The sequence below is a fragment of the Macaca fascicularis genome, chromosome 2 (assembly GCF_037993035.2).
Source record: "Macaca fascicularis isolate 582-1 chromosome 2, T2T-MFA8v1.1".
NCBI classification, from domain to species: domain Eukaryota; kingdom Metazoa; phylum Chordata; class Mammalia; order Primates; family Cercopithecidae; genus Macaca; species Macaca fascicularis.
Genome location: NC_088376.1, coordinates 6,107,457 through 6,128,853, shown reverse-complemented (window position 1 = coordinate 6,128,853; position 21,397 = coordinate 6,107,457). Strand labels below are relative to the sequence as shown.

The 21,397-nt window shown below is 39.1% G+C and overlaps 1 protein-coding gene across 3 annotated transcripts in view; it reads right to left on the bottom strand.

Moving 5' to 3' along the window:
* The window catches only part of FGF12 (fibroblast growth factor 12), a 588,596-nt gene that overhangs the window by 358,605 nt on the left and 208,594 nt on the right, over positions 1–21,397 (bottom strand). The window contains exon 1 of one of the 3 annotated variants that reach the window (XM_005545393.4): positions 15,789–16,441. The exons of the other annotated variants lie outside the window; for them this stretch is intronic. Coding sequence (XP_005545450.1) covers positions 15,789–15,879 — 91 coding nt within the window. The 5' untranslated portion in view covers positions 15,880–16,441. Of the gene's footprint in view, positions 1–15,788; positions 16,442–21,397 lie in introns of those variants that run through there. 3 annotated transcript variants of the gene reach the window in all.

Sequence of the window (21,397 nt, the reverse complement as noted above, 5' to 3'; positions counted from 1 at the left end):
TCTATTCCTTCCCGTGCCTTCCCAATTCCAATGCCAGGAACTCTACTTCCAGTTGAAGTCATGGAATCCATAAGTATTGCATTTTGGAAAACAAAATCGTAATGATGACTCATCTAGGGTTAGTTAGCCTAACAGTAACTACAAATAGAATATTTCCAGCTGAGTGTGATGAAAACAACACAACAACGAATCCACTCAACTAGAATTTGAACTGAGCACACGTACACAATGACAGCAGCCAACCATAATTGCCAGAGAAGATAACCTACAAACAAAAATATTTGGGAGAATTTATTTCTACTCGAAACATAGCAGTCTCTGCTAGAACAATGACAAAGCTGTTTAAGAATGACACACTTCAGACATCATTAATATCTTAATTAGGATCAGTTTTGCTCACCTGTTATCTCCCTTATCAAACTATGAGTTCTTTTAAAATAGGGTTCATGCAGGCACATTGCTTGGCACATGACACAGGTCTTAGTAATGCTGGTTGAAGAAAACATGTAAACGAAGCTGTATTTCATAATGTCATTCTTTCCCAAACCTAAAACATTCAACTCTTCAAGCAGTAGCGTGACCAATGAGGCTGGCCTTTAAAACTCCTATAACTAGATAGATACCAATCCGGAAAGTGTTCGTAATTTTTGCTCCCTAGGATAGAGATTAGAATTTTCCCTTGTCCTAGAAATTACTTTGTTTTGAGAGGGACTGCCTGGTGAGTCTTTCTAATCATACAAATCTAAGTCCATTTCCTATTCTTTGTTCTTGGAAATCCCCCCTCCCACCACCACCATTGTAACAGATGCTTCCAACGAGGTGTTAAGTATTTTGTTTAGTAATTTACATTGGGTATATTTTAAGCAGAACCAAGTCTAAGCAGACTTAAAAATTTTTTCCTCTGCATTTGGCTGTCCTATTTGAAAATCCTTGTTTATCATTCTTAGAAGAATTGTCTTATTTTTCCTAAAAGTCCATGAGAACGGATCATCCCAAGAAGAGCATGCCAGACTAATCTCTTTGCAATCTACGTTGTATAACAGATAATGGAAAGGTGTAATGCTACTTGGGCCGGACCCCTCGTGTTTCTCGTCCAATATTTAAAATGAAATAACCCACACACGTAGAAATGTACAGATAACTACTGTGATTACTTTTTCTGGACCAGGAGTGGCCCGACCATGCCCTATGGTACAAGTGTCTCTCCTAAAAGACAGAGATGCTCCACCTTCAGTCATGTGGCAGTAAGAAAAGCAACTAACGTTGGAATGGGAGCAGGAATTTTCTCTGTGTAATTGGGAGTAGCGCCTAATTGCTAGAGGAAACAAAGAATATCCGTTATGCATCTAGGCTAGGAGTTAAAGAGAGAAAACCAAGAGGTTCTTCTAGGGACCACATGGCCTAAGGGCTGTAGAAGCAGTGATAGCTAATATCTATCTTAACATTTCTATTTCCTACACTGTAAATACACTTCTGTTTTCTGTAGGAATTCAGCAAATTATTCCAAAGACCCACAGTCTGGTTTTTCTTAAGACTGAAAGAGGAGAGTGGCAAAGTTCTTGCATCTCAGTGGTTCTGAGTGAGGAAAGTTGGTGGATACGTCAAATTAACACCAGGATAAATCTGTGGAATGTATAAATACTTGCAGTGTTTCTTAGAAATTACTTGGTGACAGAAAAACAGCAAGAAAATGAAAAATCGGCAATCTACTGAATGAGCCTAGCTATCAGGACTTGAGAAATAAAAGTGAATTTACTTTTTAGTCACAGGTTAATGAGGTCAAAAATGTTTGTTATGTAATTTATAATGTTAAATTTTAATATGATTTTTGCTTGCCTCCTGTCCTGATCCTCTGAAAAATCTAGCAACATAAGAGAGGGTTGAAAATGGATCACCATAGACTATTCAGTAGTAGTGTTACTATGCTGAATTCCAAAAAAATCAGTGATCCAAAGTCACTTAAAAGACTATCACCCAAGTTATATGTTACAGCCAAATTACTCCCCAATACCATTTTACATTCTTTTATCAATGAAAAACCAAATTGAAATGTTTTCTGAATTCTATGGATATGGTGATTGTTAGTTTTTGTTGTTGTTGTTGTTTGTTGTTTGTTTTAAGAGTCTTGCTCTGTCGCCCAGGCTGGAGTGCAGTGGTGTGATCTCCGCTCACTGCAAGTTCCGCCTCCTGGGTTCACGCCATTCTCCTGCCTCAGCCTCCTGAGTAGCTGGGACTACAGGTGCCCACCACCACGCCCGGCTAATTTTTTTGTATTTTTAGTAGAGACGGGGTTTCTCCGAGTTAGCCAGGATGGTCTCGATCTCCTGACCTCGTAATCTGTCCACCACAGCCGGCGATTGTTAGTTTTACGGAAATAAACAGAAATCTCACAAATGCAATAGGCTATATATAGACTCCTATTGCTTTTTACCAGAATAAAGGTCTGTCTTAAACAGTAAGGAAAAGCTCAACATACAGATCAAATTTTCAAATATACTCAAAGATTTAGTATTGGGCACCTTGTTTGTCATAAATTAAGAGAAGGAATAAGTTAGGTTAAACCATCCACTCACAGCATGCATTTGGTATTTTATAACACCGGGAAGGATGAGTGGCAAGAAAAAGAGGAGTAGAAAAAGTACTGACTACTTGTCCAGGATTTCACAGGTTAAGCACCTTACAGACATTAATACGTTTAATCCTGAGAACACTCCTATAAACTGAGCATTATTATTAAGCCCCATTTCATGTATGAGTCACAGGAAAACCAGGAAACTAGCCCAGTTACACAGTCAGTGAGTGCCAGAGCCAGGACATAAATCCCTGCTTTGTCTACAAGACCTTTCTTCAACCTCTAGATTCTGCCTCCCACTGAATTCCCCAAATGTGTGCCCCAAGGGCTGTCTGGTGGCCTTATGGAGTTCAATCAGCTGCATACCCTATTTAGGAGCAATTTAACTCTTGGATTTCAAATACAATGTACCTAATTTTCAACCTTTGCCTTGAACTCTTATCCAGCCACCAATGACATGACCTCAGGAGGTTCTGTCATTCTTCCATCACTTCCACTTAGCATGTAAAAAACAAAAACAAACAAACATAAACTTTCCATTAAACCAACTCTCCCTCACTCAGTCTCTGCCAACGTTATCACTCAACAACTGTTTCATTTATTCTTATCCCTTCTTCAACATCAGTTTCCCTCTTCTCTAAAACCCTGAAATACTCCTTGACATTATGATTCATTTAGGCATTTAAACATAGGAATCCATAACTTACGGTGGCATGATTTACACAATAACTGGTCCTTAAAAATTGCATTAGAAATTCTAATTATCTTTCAAACACCACTCTCTGGAATTATGTTCTGCCCCTCCCCACTTCTTTCTCACCACTATAGACTCTTCTGCTGTCTCTATGTAACCTCCCTCCATCTTCAATTATACGGCCCCAAAAACTTAGGGTACAAGAAGAAAGGAGTAATTTCAGAGACTTTTAAGTACCACATTTGTTTCTTGTGTCATGTAACAACGAAAATCTCAAAATGTGCTCTCTGCTTACTTCAATATAAGAAAGAGAAGGGAGAATCAACGTAATTGTATGCCCTTCCGCAAGGGTGAGAGATGCTCCATATGAAGAGCGACAGCTAGTGGTCAGTGGATGGAGTAGCACACTGCTCAATTCCTGGGGTCTTCACAGGCAAAGAGAGGGTAACACTGAAGTTGGTTCAGACCAGAGGAAGTGTTAGTTGTACTCTACCCTGTCTCTCCTTCTATGCCATTCCTGCAAGGTTGCTTATCACCAGTGGTAGGTACTAGGGACACTCTGACACTGAAACTGTAGAGCCAATAAGTGAGGCCAATACCCCAAGTTGAATCTCTAATGAATTTTCCAAAAAGCAGAATTCATTCATGTAATCTAAAATATTTTTGTACTCCTTAAAGGTGGCAAGCACCAGGCTAAACACTAGACATAAAATTAAGGGGAGAAAAGATCTGCCACCCTTAAGGAGATACAATGGATGGATGGATAGATAGAGAGATAGATAGATAGATAGATAGATAGATAGATAGATAGATAGATCATATATAGAGATATATATTGACATATATATGTCAATCTAAATGTCAAGCAAAGAAATTGGTTGAGTTGATTATCCCCCCCACATATAAGTGACTACTACACAGCCATTCAAAATACTTTTAAGAGTATTTTAACATGGAACACACTGTTGATATAATGCTAGGTTTAAAAAAGAAAAGTTTATAGAAGAATATATGGTATAATACTATTTTGTAAAACAAAATGGATATCAAATGTAAATAGTAGTTATCTAGGGTGAGAACATGAATAATTTTTATATTCTTTTTGCTTATCTGTATTTTTTTCAAATTACTAGAATGAATTTGTACTATCTTTATAATTAGAAAATGCATAAATGCACAAACATACTTTTTTTTAAAGAAATGATCAAATGTGATCACACATTGCAGTTGGGGCATCAGCATATGGGAAAAACAGGATTATCTTTCAATCACAGGATGGGAAAATGGGATAGCCTGGACATCGAAAACCAAGAAAAAGTGAGGGTACTTGTTCCTCTCTTTTTAAGTATTGGACTGCAAAACTGGACACACTGTGTCACTGTTTCACATACTCCAATATACATAAAAGCTGCAAAGCAAAGCTGTGATTCTACTTCCTCAACTAAAAACTAAAGAAGTAAAAGTTGGTTAGAGAAGCACCTCTCTAGAAAGTAAACTTTCTAGATAAAAAATAATTGGAAAAATAGTAAACTGTCTAGACTCAAATCCTATGTCATTACACAGCTCTAGAACAAAGGTCTTCCATACTCTTGAAACTCAAAAACAAAAAGATGTTTCCTTGCTAAGATAAAGAGAACAAGAAATACAAAAGGTCAAAAAAATATGAAACAAGGTTTAACCCACATTGGTTATCAAATAAATGCAAACGAATATGTTTTTCTAATACCTAATAAAGATTTAAAACACACACATATGGCATAGTGTATCATAGCATAGAAAAGGTACACAAGGCAGAAGGGGTTGAAGAACAGTATTATATGGTTGGTAGGAGTGTACATCACCAGAGGACATATCAATACCCTTAAGAGTATTTATGATTCCTCAGAGTTTAAAACAGAAATACCATTTGACCCAGTAATTACATTATTGGGTATATACCCAAAGGAATATAAATCATTCTACCATAAAGACACATGCACGTGTATGTTCATTGCAGCACTGTTGACTTTGCAAAGACATGGAATCAACCTAAATGTCCATCAGTGGTAGACTGGATAAAGAAAATGTGGTACATTCACCATGGAGTACTATGTAGTCATAAAAAAGAACGAGATTATGTTCTTTGCAGCAACATGGATAGATCTGGAGGCCATTATCCTAAGCAAACTAACACAGAAACAGAAAACCAGATACTGCATGTTCTCACTTATAAGTGGGAGCCAACCAAAGAAGACATATAAACATTAAGAGGGGAACCAAGGACACCAGGGCCTACTAGAGAGTAGAGGGTATGGGGAGGGTGAAGATCAGAAACCTTTCTATTGGGTCCTATGCTTAGTACCTGAGTAATGAAATAACCTGTACACCAAATCCCTACGACACACAATTTACCTATATAACAAACCTGTACATGTACCCCTGAACCTAAAACAAAAGTGAAAATAATTTTAAAAAAAGAATATCTATGCCTTTGAAAGTTACACACTGTAAGAGTTAATATTTGCTATCTCACTTTCCACAGTTACTTCTTGGCCCACAAAAGAGGCACTTCTGCCTTTCCCAGAGTATTGGAAATAAGAGTCTTTACCCTTCCGTCCATTCTTCTCACTCTTTTCCAGGGAAGAGAAAACTTTTGCGCGTTTGGTGAGATCAGTGGGGGGGAAACTGAACACGTGAGGTGCAGCCTGTTGTTTCTTTCTCTGTGGATCAGCCTGGCCACAGGCTGGACACATTCTGAGCTGCTGAGTAGGCACTAATGGGTCAGGACCTCGACCTGCTTTTACAGGCAGATGTGGAGTCCAAATCTCTCTGACACTACTATTGGGGTTCAACAAAGATGAGGCGGGAATTCTCAGCAGATGAGTCCTCTCTGTAGACCCAGACCTTCCCTCTGGTGAGTTAGACGTGCCAAGATTTAGTTTTGGGAGAAAGGTGCTAAGTTCCATTTTGATCATCTCCAATCTAGTATTCCAGCAATCGACTAAGAAGGTGGATAGCCATCTGTTTGACAAGTTTCTCTATTTTCTCAGTTGTCTGGAACTCAGAATGAAGGAGGGAGTTCAAAGGAAGAAAATGAAAGAAAAGTTATTACTGATATCTTCCCCCAAGCCCACAGCTCATAAAAAAAATCTAAATATCAAATGACATTGAGTACACTGATAAGTATGGTATAGATCTGTAATGTAATTTAAAATCATGTTTACGAGAATCTTTTGTAAAATGGCATATCCATTAGTATTTTTAAATACAGACAGGCTTAAAAAAAAAGAAACGAAAATGATTCACTATTCCCCACCTAGTTACACCCTTACTTATATTTAAATAAAGCCAATATGTACACATCATTAGAAACAGCACAGAAATGCAAAAAGCTAAAACGGGAAAGCCTCTTTCCCGCTGCTTCAGAAGTTTCTCTCCTCAAGTAATCATTACTAACAGCTGCTTGTAAATCCTTCTGGAAAAAATATATGTTCCAAATATTTCAATATATGTACCTCTTTCCATATTTAGAATAATTGTTCAGTCCCATAGAAAGGAAACAAACACCACATATTAATGTTTGTGTGATAACTTTTGTTTAAAAACTGCACATGCATAGAATGGAAGAGATTATATTGGGGTTATAGATTTATAAGAGATTTTTTTACTCTATGGAGATTTTACATTTTCAAAGTCTCGTGCTATCATCAGAAAACTGCATCATCTGAATATATATATATAATATATATATCACTAGTTTTTAATTATAAAAGAAACACATTTTAAATAAAAATTTAAATAATATAAACACATGTAAAGTAAAAAGCTAGTCTTCCCAGCTGTCAAATTCCCTAAAGGTAACTGCAGTTAATTGAAAAATCACAGAATTATAAATGTGTGAAGGAAATTTTATTTCTTATCAAGGGTAACAGCCTGCTAGGTGGCCATTCCTGCAGACTGGGAAGTGTAGCTCTGGCAAAGACCAGAGACAGGACCTTCAAAGGAGGAGGGGTTGGGCTAGGAGCTTTATGCTAAATAGGTTGGCTAAATATAGCTATTCAACAGGTTATAGGAGGAGTTATGAATATTCATGAAGGTAGTTCTGATGCATGCATACTGAACAAATATGCATGTAACATATGACCTATGTTCACTTTGGGGTGGAGGCTTAACATTAAGTGTATTACAATTGGACCCAGTGGGTCAAAAGGTAAAGCAGGGACAGGAAGGAAAGCACTCAAGTACACAGCTTCTGTAAGCCAGCCAGAGCCAGTGCATGGTCATGGTCTCTTATCAGGAGAAAGTTACTGATGTCAATCTCTTGTCCAATCAAAGCTACAGTTATCACTTGTGCAAGAGAAGTTGGGGGTCAGTTAGAATTTGGTGGAGCTGTAATTGCTCAACATTGCTTATCTCAAAGCCAGTGCCTGTTCAGCTGCTAGAGAAAAACAAATACCTTGTGGCAGTTAGAACATAGTTTATTCTTTTTTTGTTTTGTTTTGTTTTGTTTGTTTCGTTTTGTTTTGAGACGAAGTCTCCCTCTGTAGCCCAGGCTGGATGGAGTGCAGCGGCATGAGCTTGGCTCACCGCAACCTCCGCCTCCCGTGTTCAAGTGATTCTCCTGCCTCAACCTCCAGAGTAGCTGGGATTACAGGCATGCAACACTGCAACCAGCTAATTTTTTATATTTTTAGTAGAGATGGGGTTTCACCATGCTGGTCCTGAACTCTCAACCTCAGGTAATCTGCCCGCCTCAGTCTCCCAAAGTGCTTGGATTACAGGCATGAGCCACCGTGCCCGGCCAACATAGTTTATTCTTTCAGTGTAGGGGTGCATAACTTAACCCCTGCCTGGGATGACCTCAGATTCTATTTACAATTTGCTAATTTACGGCCACAAAGAATCTGTTCTGTCAGCCTTATGATCTCCATTTTAACATTAATGCTGGTCAGTGGTGTCCAAACTACAAAACAGAGGGGATATAACAGGGCAAATCTGACCTCCCATCTAGTCACGGCCATGAACTCAGTGTTTAAGGCTTTTAAGGCTTTTCTGGGGTAAGCCTCTTGGCTGAGACAGGGTTCATTCAATCAGTTAAGGGGCTTAGCCTTTAGTTGTAGTTTATACTGCCATTAGCAATTTTTAATGCATTTGACCAAATACACACACACACACACACACACACACACAGACATTTTAAATAGATATAAACATATTTAAAATTTATACATTTTTTCAGGATAAAATAATGTACAAAGACCTAAATCTTCACCTGGGGAAGTCCCGGTTTCCTAATTTGTCTTACATAACTGTAAGGAGGAATGCTATCTTACTTTATTTCACGATAAGGTTTGCAAGCCCAAAGATCAAAGGTAATGATTGATGTTCTCCATATTCCATACCGTGGCAGTTTTAGAAAATGCAACCCCAACTTTTCACTCTCCTTTTCACCACTTTCAGGTAATCCCCAGGCTGCTTGTGACCAGAAGACTGTCACCAGGCTGAAAGGGCTATTACTGCCCAGAATTCCTGATCTCAATTAATCTTCTGGCCTCAGCCTTTGAGGAACTGGAACCACAGGCACGTCTACTGTCTCTAGTCAATGACTTATTTGCAGAATGGTAGAATGAGTTGGGGTAAAAGGATCATCATCATCATTTTGAGAATGGCTTCATAATGACTGTAACTCTGTATCCACCCACAAGTTCCTTAGGGCCAAGGTCAGATGCTGAACCAAGATGGCGATTCACTGGTTCTCAAGTTTCTTCAAGTTAAGCAAATAATTAGTGCCTTAGAAAAATGATCCAGCTAGCAACAACCCCTCTCCCCTCAAAAAAAGAGATTCATTTTGTGTCACTAAGTTTTATTTAAAGACCATGCAATCGCATCCCAGCTGGCTTCATTGAAGTAACAACGTGGGCAATCAGTGACACCAACTGCAATGCTATCGTTTCTATAAACAGTAATGAGTGGAGGGGGTAGGTCGGTACTAGAAGCTTATGTATAAACAAGAAAGATCATTTCAGAAAGAGAGATTGTCTCAAAAAGAGTCACAGTATCTTTCTGATAGGCACCCTATGAAATGCAAATGCCCCACATTTAATGGCATCAGAAGAAATGTTCAAACATGACATTCATAATATTGTGCAGTGAAAATTACATGGCATAAAGATAACAATTGCATACACTAAATTAGACAAAGAAAAAGAATTCCATTGTTTTAAGACACTCCATAGAAATTGAGAGAACAGATCTAGAAGTACTCACTGGATGTCCCTTTATAACTCTGGTACCACGGAATAAAACTTGCACCTTTCTAAGAAGCTGATTTCTAATATATCTGGCTGTAAATAAACGGATTTACGTTGAAGCAAGAGCAGAGGAAAGATATCACGTAGGTAACTTTGCAGGATATCTGAATATGGACAAAGCTAAGTAGACTTGAATTGAGTTGTAGGGTAATTGCCTTTTGTAAAAAATTGCTTCTTTTTATATCTTTATCTTAGTTTTATTCAAACACATTTTTCCAGTAAAATATACGGAGATACTACTCATTTCCATTAAAGCTCTCATCTGTCATACCCCAGCACTTCCTTGTGAACTCCTAAATGCTTTTCAAGCTCAGGGAGATTATCGCGAATCTTAGACTGAATTAATTATTCCTTCCTTGAGGTGATTCTTACCATTAAACATTAAATCAAATAAGGGTTCTTGAACTGAAACAAACTGAGACTCCTAATTACTTCATTTTGGCACTTTGGCCTTGTTTGATACCTTTAGCTTATAGGTATAGATCTCTCTGCTGAGTCTCTATTGCCTAAAACAGAAGCTAGATACAATCAATCATGAAGGATTTTTTTTGCTAAATTGGAAAATGGCAATCTCTGAAGCAAGAGACATATTTCTCTAACTTTCTACTCTCGGATGGAGAGGGAAAGAAAGAAGGGAGGGCTGGCAATTAGGACGGTGAATTGGCATGGTGCAAGTACCCTAGGTTTCAGAAAAAGTCTGCGTTCCCTTCTCTCTTCTTCTGTGCTTAACACAGAGCCAGGCAAACGGATTGCTGGCCCATAACCCAGATGGGAGCACTGAGCCTATCCTTTCACCATAAACTACTCCACTGATACTCTTCCCAATGCACACAGCTCTTTGTTTATAAGTTGAGAGAAGAAAAGGAGCATTTATTTGCAGTTTCCATTGCCAGGCAGAACTGCAGCAGTGATGAAAGCTACCACATTGTCACTGCTTTCCAGGCAATGGAGATAACATGATTGTGAGCAGCAAAAGGTAATTTTCACATTTTATAGTAAGTAGAAAGGAACGACTGAGTTTTTCAGTCTTGCAATTAAATTACAGTCTTACAATTAAATTACAATTAAATTGTTAAATACAATTACAATTAAATTACTTTGAAAGAATAATCTCAAAGTTCTTGAAAAACATCAGCGGGGATTAATTACGCCTTTGGAAAACAGATCAATATCACTGAAGGACTAAGGCACCAACTAGCCTGAGGACACACACTAACTAGAATTGTAATAACAAAACCTCATAATTTGGTATGCTAAGCTAATTATCAAAAGACTACAAACAGAAATCAATACATCTATTTATTAGATACTACACGTGGTATCATAGAGAAATTAGAGCACTTTAGCTAAAAAGAGTCTGCAACACAGATCAGTAACTCTCCATTAAATCTTATTATTTATGCTGCACTGCCTTATCATATCAACCAAGGCAAGCTAGATAGATAATACACTAACTTAAACTTTGAAGTTACTCACAAAAAGAGGTTGTAACTTTTTATTTGCATTAAATGTCCATCATGGGTCATATGTCGGGGCTCTTCATCACAGATACTCAGGCACACAGGCTAAGGGTACACACTGCCTTGAACGTCAGCAGCAGCAAAGAACCTCAGGTGAGTTGTGCTCAGGCTATGAAAGCTTCCAGTATGTCACTTCTGCTCACATTTCATTTGCCTGAGGCAAGTCATACGGCCACACCTAACTTCCAATGAATGGGATAATGCCATCCAACAATATGCCCAGCAGGAGGATCCAAAATACTGGGTGAAAAGTGCTAATGACAACTCAACAATGAGAAATGAACAGCCTCATTTAAAACTGGTCAAAAGACATTAAGAGACACCTCGCCAGAGAAAATACACAGATGGCAAGCAAGGACATGAAAAGATATTCAATATCATATGCCATCAGGGAATTGCAAATTGCGTCAATAATGAGAACTTACTCCACACTTATTAGAATGCCCAAAATCCAAAACATTGACGACACTGACAAGTATGTGGAGCACCAGGAACCTGCATTCATTGCTGGTGGGACAGCCAAATGGTACAGCAACTTTGAAAGACAGTTTGACACTGTCTTACCAAACTAAACACTGTTATTATACAATCCAATAGCTGTGCTCCTTGATATTTACCCAAATAGGCTGAAAACTTATGTTCACAGAAAAACATGCACATGGATGTTTATAGCAACATTATTCTTCATCATTTCCAAGTCTTGCAGCAGCCGAGATGTTCTGTAATAAGTGAATGGATAAATAAATTGTGGCACATCCAAGTAATGGAATATTATGCAGTGCTAAAAAGAAATAAGCTATTACACCACGAGAAGACCTGGAGGAAACTTAAATTCATATTACTAAGTGAAAGAAGTCAATATAAAAAGGCTATACACTATCTTATTCCAACTATATGGCATTCTAGAAAATAGAATGCCAAATCACTAAACTATAGTGATAGTAAAAAGACCACAGGTTTTCAGGGGTTAGGAAAGACAGAGTTTGGGGTATGTGTTTTCTTGTAGGATCGTTGAGCTATTTTTGCCTAGAGTGTTTCAATTCCATATCAAGGCCACTTGATGTGATTGTTTAGCTCAGTCTCTAGGTATCTGATAATCCTTCAGGCTACCAGGCTGAGAAGCCCCTGAGTAAACAACACAGAAGAGTCATGACTATACACAGAAGGAGGTTGATTTTCTGGGATAGCCCAAGTGATAACACAGGCAAGCAAGGAAGCAATTGTGTGTACACACACACACACACACCTGCCACTACTACTACTACTACTACTACTGTAGGGACCTACTGCCAAAAATGCTGCCCTTCTGTTTCACATTGAGGCCTAACCCAGCTTTCTCAGGAGCCTGGTTAAGACAGGAATTCCTCTTCTACAACATTATAATGGTCTTTCCTGCTGAGGTGATGAGAAACCTGCAATCTTAGCAACACTCGGATGGATTGCTTCCACTTTTCCCCCGACTACATTTTGAGAGGACTGGGAACAGGCATTAGCTATTGTTTTAATTGCTACTCTTCTGTGAGCCTTTTTCTTTGTAAAGGTTCTATTTCTAGAGAAAGATGCACTTGCTTTACTTTCCCTTTGAACTAAATACTTAATATTTTATCAGATTAATACAAGTGCCATTTAACCTGAGCAATATTGTTTAGCATCTTAAACTTCATATCTTTCATTTAATGGATGAGCTCTACATGCTTAAAACAATTTCATTTTGAGAAATGGAGAAATAAAAAGGATCATAAGGGACCCAGAATTCAGCCTTAAACAATCCATTCAACCTTGTCTAAGACTGTCTTCCATTTGATAGCTTATGCCCATCCTACTGCAGTACCAAGGACTTAGAAACCAATATGATGGATAAACTAGACAAGATATTCATATCTGATAACATAGAGGAAAGACAGGAGCAATAACATATTTTAATGATACTAAAAAGCTCAAAATAAATGATTAGTTTGTATTTTCTTAGTACCATTCATTTAATAAAACAAATAAAATATCAAAATGCTTATAATTCCAACTATTCAGCAATCTGTTAGGAGAATCTTTTAATCTATTGTAACAAATTATGTCACTTCCCTTCTGTGGGCCTCACCTCCCTCAACTGTAAAATAATGGAGAAGCAGCAGCTGGTATAAAACTTTGTTATCCATGCCGACATTGTTTAAATATTACTTAAGTTCTCCATGAGTTAGTTTTAAAAATTGGAGTTGTTCATTTGAGCTCTATTTTTATACATTTGCTCCATGAAAAAAAAAATTTGATATCATTACCTCAATTTGCATATGCACACTGGGCATGGCAATATTACATGAAAAATTGCTGTGAGGTCATGCTAATGGCCCAGGCCATATGAAAAAAAATCTCTTTAAAATAGAACACAATAATAAAAAGACCTAAAATATACTAAGCATATGGTATATAATAGGCTATAATAGGCATATATAAAATATATAGTTGTATATATAATAGGTATATAATATAAAGTTCTTAGAACAGTGCCTGGCATACCATGAGAGCTCGACTAAATCTTTAGCTGCTATTGATTCATTTAATGTTTACTACAATCTATTAGGGAGGTACCATTACTATAGTAATTTACATTTATGCACTAATTCGGAAACAGCAAGGTCATGTTAGTTACACAAGATCATAAGTTTAAAAGAGTCACAATTTTCTAAAAGGTAATTTGTTCCAAGAAACAGTCTCCTGATACATAACCATATATTACCTCTGCCTGTGGAAAGGGTGGGAAGGAAACTTCACTACTTGGAACTAAATACCGTTTTACAAGAATTTCTCTACCCCACTAAGTAAAATTGCATATATAAATAAAACACAAGTTTCCATAGAATCACTGTTAAACCTAGGGTATAGTCATATATGTATTTAAAAAAACAGGCTATGTCTATCATTTTCACTGTTGTAAGATAAAAATAATGAGTTTCAAAGATGGGTAGTGACTTATTGAGACTGTTACAACTAAATCGGTCCCATACTTGCAACAAACTATGCTGTCCAATCACATAAGTTAACCCTTCTATTTGGCTCTATCGCTATTTGGGAAACTGACTCTGCAGGTAAATTGAATATCTTTCCTAATTTGACATGAGAGACTGCCCTGTCTTCATTACATACCCTACACAGTTTTAAAATTTTCACTCCTAGGAGACATATATCCAAGTTATAATCTATTCATATTATATTTACTGTCGACCAGGAAAAATGAAATGATAACACACATCTGTACTGGCTTCTTGAAATATGTATATCAAAACATGAAACTTTAACATAAAGACACTTCGTTTAGAATATAGTGGTATGATGCCTTTCAGTACTTACAAATATAATGCAAAAAAGAATGTATAAATAATCTTCTGAACTACATGGAAGTAAAAATGAGATCTTGTTGCTGATTTCATTTTGAAAGTGTGTTCAGCAATTTCATAAATTAGTTCTTCCTAAGTAGTTTTCTATTTAATTGTAATTAGTTCCTTTTAAGTAGTTTTATATTTCATTTATACTGATGAGTAACCACAAAGTCAAAGATCTAAAAGAATGAATGAAACCTACATATATTCTAATCTTTCCAAATATAATTTTCATAGCTCGAGAACAGAGTGAAAATAGGTGCCATAACCAAATGAATCAGACTCTCCAAAATAACATATGGAGTTTTAAACACGAAATCTTGTATAATGTTGTTAAATTTTTGAAAAGTAAAGTTATTTGGAATTCATGGACCAAAAACGTATATTTTTTGGCAAAAAGGCACTTGTTTGGATGTATTAGGGTGTCATTGTTCTCTCCCCACACCTCACTCCCAGTTTGTAAAAGGAAAATCAAAAGACACAGAAACTGAATTCGCACTTGCAAGATTAATAAATACATCACTTAAAAGATAACTTATACAAACCTTTTAAAGAGGCTTAAACAATTAGAGATAGACAATGGAGGAAACGTGGTGAAACGGCACACCATTTTGCAAGACTTCAGCAGAAAAGAGTCACACTTATTTGATATTAGTTTGGTGGGTTTTTTGTTTTGTTTTGTTTTTTTTCCAGTAAGTTTTTAATGGCCTTTCTCAATATCTCGGTTCATTCAAAGGGTCTGATTTTCATTCTTTTCCTCCCTGGAGTCTTTCCCGGGGGACCGGGTTGAAGCCCAAGACTAACTGGGACCCTCATGCTTCAGCGCCAAGGACAGAAATCGCTCAATCTCCAGGGCAAACGTACCCCTAATCACCGCCAGATGTCTACTTTTCAGACAAAGCAAGAAAAAGAAAAGATACCTGCCTTGCCAGCCATCTGTTTAAAAGTCCCTCTCCTGTGGAACGCACGAGCAACTTTTTGGAGACACTGAACAACTCCAAGCCGCGCGCCGCCCTCACAAATGGCAAGGAGGGGGCCGCGAGAAGGTGGGAACGCAGGTCACAGCCTGCAGCGCTCGGAGAGAGACCCGCAGGTTTCAATCCAGGCGCGCCCGGCGAAAGCTAACGCGCTCTCCCTACAACGCGTCGATGACTTCAGGGATTTAAAAGAAAAAAAAAATACCCACAGACAGAACCAGCGGAGGGGCCCCAGTCGGGAAACGCCTTCCCTCCGACACAAGCAGCGCCGAATCAAGCAGAGGAGGGCGGCGGAGAGGGCCCCGGGAGAAGGGAGGGGGGCATTCTGCAGTGTTTTGGGGCTGGGGAAAGAACATGTTCTCACCACTTGGGCTGTCGCTGGACCTCAGGCTCCTTCCACAGAGACACTGCAGCATATGCACTCCTTTCTTCAGAGAAAGCTCAAGAATCTTCATGGGGAAGCGCGTGTGTGGGGTTGGTCAACTCCCCGCCCACCTGCGCTAGTCGTCCAACCAACAGGCGGCCTGTCTTCGGCAGCCGGGTCCCGAGTCCATCGCGCGCGCCCAGGTGGAGGGGAGTTCGCACATGGAGCGGGAGGGCGCCCGGGCGCCGGCAGGAGGCGAGCCGGGACGAGGAAGTGCCGCTCCGCCGGGGGCAGCCCTCCGACAGCCAGAGGCGCCGCCACCCCTCGGTGGGCTCGAACGCGGCCCCTTGAGACCTTCCGGAGGCGGCGGCTGGTCTGAGGACGACGCGGAGGACGTCACTGCGGGTCGGTGCTTCCTTACAGGTGCCTTCTGGACCGGGGGCCGTGGCACCTCCCCTGCTCCTGCCCTCGGCGCCGGACCCTGTGCCCTGGGAGCCTACCTCGGTGTCCCAGTCGTCCCGGGCTCGGGGCGCTGAGAGGGCTGCGCGGCTTCGAGCCCGGAAGGCAGCGGTCCCGCGAGCTCCGCGCGGCCCAGGGCGACTCCGGCTTGGGAATCCGGCGGAAGGGAAGCACCGCAGGGAGGGCTGGACCCCGGAGGCTGCAGAGCGTCAGAAGCGACTCTAGGGAACTAGGGGGTGGGGTAGGGAGGCGGGGACGTGGAAGAAAGAAAGCTCTTGGGTGCTGGCTGTGAAAAGTCAGGTGTGCGTAGGCGTGGACAGAGTGCCGATGTGGGAGTCTGGACACCTGGGTTTTCTGGTCGGGGCTCTGTGTCCTTGGGTAAGTCACTTACCACCCTGGGCGGCTCCCCGTCAATCTGGGTGGGGAAGAGGGTGTGACATAGAGGATTGGCAGCGGCGTGCTTGTTTGTCCCCGTGCCTTTCAGGCTCTTGGAAAAGCTTAGCATAGGTGCAGTGGGAAGTGGGGCTAGAAGGGACAGAGGGAGAGGAGGCAGGTGAGGCGGGAAATCTGAAGACAAAAGAGCGCTTCGCTTTGGCGCCAGTATTCTGGCAGGCTCTGCCTCTGCCAGCCCGCCAAGATGACCAAACAGCTTCTCCATGAGTTTAAAGATCTCGACTTTTTTTTTTCCCAGCAGCCCCCTTGACTCCTTGACTCTTTTTTTTTTCTTTTCTTTTCATGATTCCAACAATGCCCTTTTGAAAGTGCAGTGAGTAAGCATGGGAAGAATGCTGTCGAAGTGACAGGAAGTCACCCTATGTGGAATCTCAGGGCAAGAGGGGACCTTAGGGGACACTGAGCAATACAGCAAGTGGTTAAGAGCACAGACACTAGAGACAAGCAGGCTAAGTTCAAATTCCTACTAGGTGTGTGACCTTGAACAAATTACTTAACCTCTCTGTCCCTCAATTTTCTCATCTTTAAAAGAAAGTTAAAGATAGCATCTGTCTCATACACCCCCTGAGAGTTAAGAAAACACTTGTTATAAAGTAAGTGCTAAAATAGTGTTTGCGATTATTATTATTTAGACCCCACCTCTAGGGTTGTGAATCATTTTCACTTTCCAATGAATGCCAGTGTTCATACCAGTGAATTTCTGCTGGAATAGTCCAGCTGGCAGAGAACTCAGCAGCTCCCTAGGTAATTCATTGCACGAAAACTGTTAGGTTTTCCCTGAGGTTGAGCCAACAACTGACTTCACCTTTGTTCCACCCATTGTCTCGGGGCTGCCTAGCACTAACTGGTTAGCTCTTCCTTGCAAGGGAGTAAAAATGGTTTGCATCACACCTTTCGCGGTTCCACTGATGTTCCCTAACACTTGAAATGACGTTTGAAGTTGCCTGGAAGAAGTCTCTTCCTGTTTCCTCTCAGAGGTGATGGAACAAAAAAACCAGAACATCTGGAGGGCGGCTTGAGCTTACAGCCACCACTGGGTTCACACCCTCTTAGCTCCTCTCAAAGCTGAAGCTCCAGGAAAGGTCATTTGGGGTGATTCCAAGATTCAAGAAGATATGCCTAGGCCTTTCTTCCTAGTCGCCTCTTAGTCCTGTTGTTCAGTGGTATCACAAGCTCTTTAAGCTCCAAGGTCCTTGAAGATCTTGCTAAAGACCTCTGCACTGACATCACCGAAGAAGTTATGCAGCCCCAGGGCAACCTGAGCCATGGCTTCATCTTTCCTGTCTCTGAGAATTAGTGAGAAACTTGGCTCATCTGGGATTCTACCCATAGAAATTCCCCACAGAGGGAGAGACAATTAGCAAAAGGAAAACATCTAAAAATAGTCCTTTGTGCCGCAGCGGAACCCAGTTTTCCAGTAGAGCTCTCCTCTTCTGGAACCCAATGCCTAGAGCTATTTCCTTACTTTGAGGAAAGTGCTATTCCTGGAAAAATAGCAAATGAACAGGACAATGCCGTGGTTCCCTCGACGGAACGTGAGCAGAGTGAACGGGTCCATATGTGATTTTAAAACACATATGACCTCCTGACCATCAGTTTTTATATTTATCATAACCCTCTCTGCCTTCTGGCAAGGTTGTGGCAAGAATTCAATTAGGTAAAACATGTGAAAGTGCTTTGAAGATTTTAATTATCTTTGCAAGATAAGGTGTTTTACCAACCTCCCTGGGTTCTGGGTGTTAGACTATTAAGGTCTAATACAGTGGTTCTATTATTTGATTATAGGAAGCAATTATGTGTGACTCTTCTGACTCCACAACAGGATTGTAAACGTTTAGGATGCAGAGCGGGAAAGCCAACTCAGTACAATTAATATTCAAATGGTGTACTGTATTGTTTAAATGGCCATCACAGTGATTCTTATGACCAGAAAGGAAATAGTCCATCACAGTACTTATAAAAACAAACTGAAGTATTACATTTGTAGATTTTTTTTGTTGTTATTGAGCTCTCAGATGAGTTCAGAGGGCACGTAACATTTTAATGCAAAATATTTTCTTACTGTATAGTATGGACATTTGATAATAGTAAGTTCATACTTTGTAAGTATAATATATATCAAAGTAAGTTTCTACTTTGTAAGTAAGTATAAAAAACTTGATCACTGGAATTGTATTACTTAGACAGTTTTTTATTTTTTAAAAAAAGGTTCTTACACTTACCAGGATTTCAATGTGCATGCTTTTTAAAGCAACTCCTCATGTAATTGTCACCCACTTCCACAATTAGGCACACAGAGTGCAGTCTTTCTGAAATATCTTGAGCAATATATCAGAATTCATTTTTACATGTATCATAACATCCCAGAACAAGACAAGACAAAACAAAATAGCCAGGAGCACATGAAGGGTAAAAAAGTAATGTGTTTTAGTTTGAACAAGAACATTCATCTTTTCTCCTTTCTGTGTATTATCCCATAAACCAAACTCAAAATTGTACCGGCAATAATATTTTTAATTTTATATTCAAGATATATTATTGTTTTAATACCCAAATTTTAAATTATGTTATCTGTCTCTAATTGAGATTTTTAAAGTTAGCCATTCTTTCTGTTCTCTAATTGACTTAGACATCGTGGACAAATTCTAGCAAGTGACTCACCAGTGTGGCTTCAAAATACAATAAGTTAGCACTTTTTGAGAAGGATTAGGAATTCTGGTATATAATGATGGATGAACGTGTTTGAATTCCTAGTACCCCAATTTTTTCTTTTTAAAAATAATTACTAAGAGTTTGTGGAAATTAGTAATTGGGTAAGGGAGTTCTGAGATAATTAAATTGTGACTTATCTAAGATATTTTCTATTAACACTAAACATAGGCATCTGTTCACTCTTGGCATCAGCTGTGCAATTAATCTGTATTTATCTGTTTGGAAGCAAATGTTGAATTGGTAATAACATATAAAGAATCGTGCTAGGTTGCAAAACTTTTAATGAGTATATCAATGGCAAAATATCTGTTGAATTGATATTAAATTTATTTTCACAAAGAAACCAACATATAATCTAAACGATGAAAATCAGTATGATATCTAACATGGTATTTTTGTTCCGTGTTATGCATATAGCCCATTGACTGTGAAAGGGCACAGAACCATGCCTGTACCTCTCATCTTAGCAATACTTTCAAATACAATCTTCATACTGTTTTTAAAAAAGCAAACATGTTATTTTAAAATTTCTCTTCTCCTTTTGTTCTTTTTTATTTTGTTTTCCTTCCTCTCCCCACCACTCCTGTTCCTCTTCTTCCTCCTTCTCCTTCTCTTCCTCTTCTTCATCTTCATTATCTCCTTCTATAATTTTCCAAACTTTTTTATCTTTAAATAAGTTTCCACTTATGCAAATGTTGTAAAATAAGACTGAGAGTTCATACCTACCGTTTACCCAATTTCCCTATTTTTTTTTTTTTTAAATAAAGGAAAGTGGTTTAATTGACTCAGTTCTGCATGGCTGAGGAGCCTGCCTCAGGAAACTTACAGTCATGGCAGAAGTGGAAGCAAACACATCCTTCTTCATATGGTGACAGGAGAGAGAAATGCAAAATGAAGCAGGGAAAAGCCCCTTATAAAACCATCAGATCTCGTGAGAATTCCCTCAGTATCATGAGAACAGCATGGGGGCATCCTCCCCGTGATCCAATCACCTCCCATGAGTTTTATAACCAGTGTACAAACCCGGAACATTTACACTAGTACCTTGTGATTAACTAAACTACAAACTTTATTCAGCTTTCACCAGTTCTCCCCCACCCTCATGTCCTTTTTCTGTACCAGATCCAACTAGGACCTATATTGCATTTGATTGTCATGTCACTTGAATCTCCTTCAGTCTGTGATGGTCCCTCGGTCTCCCTGTCTTTCAGTACCTTGGCACTTCTAATAAGTATTGGTCAAATATTTTGCAGAATGTCCTTCAATTTGGGTTTGTCCAATTTTTTCTAATGATTAGTCTAAGGTTATTCATTTGGCAAGAATGCCATAGAAGAAATGTTGTATCCTTCTTAGTATATCATTATGGCAGGGGGGAGAGTACATGATGTTAGTTAGTGATATTAACCTTGATTGCCTGGTTCAGGTTATGTCTACTAGATTTCCATACTGTAAAGTTACATTTTTTCATTTATAATTGATAAATATATTGAGGAAAAACTTTGATGCTGTGCTAATGTCCTGTTTTTCCTCTTTTATCCACTGATTTTAGCATCCACTGACAGATCTTGCTTGCAACAATTATTACTGTGCCATTTGCCCAACAGTGACTTTTGTATTTCCTTTATTCTGTCTAAAGTAATAGGAATTCTTCTGTAACAGCTGTTACTTCTCCTGCATTTATTTACGCATTCAGTTATTTATTTATATCGGTATGGCCTCGAGGATATTTATTCTAAGGATTATAATCCAATACTATCATTATTTATTTTGTGGCTAAAATTGTTCTGGCTTTAGCCATTGGGAGATCCTTCTGATTTGTTATTGTGTCCTTTTGACATACCCCCATTATTTTTTAGCAGTTCCTTAATTTTTTGGCATCACGTAATGTTCCAAGTTTATTATTTTGTCCCCTCTACCCTAGTCCTGGAATCAACTGATTGCCAAATGAGTCTGAGTTCTTTCTTTGGAGAACAATATATAGCAAC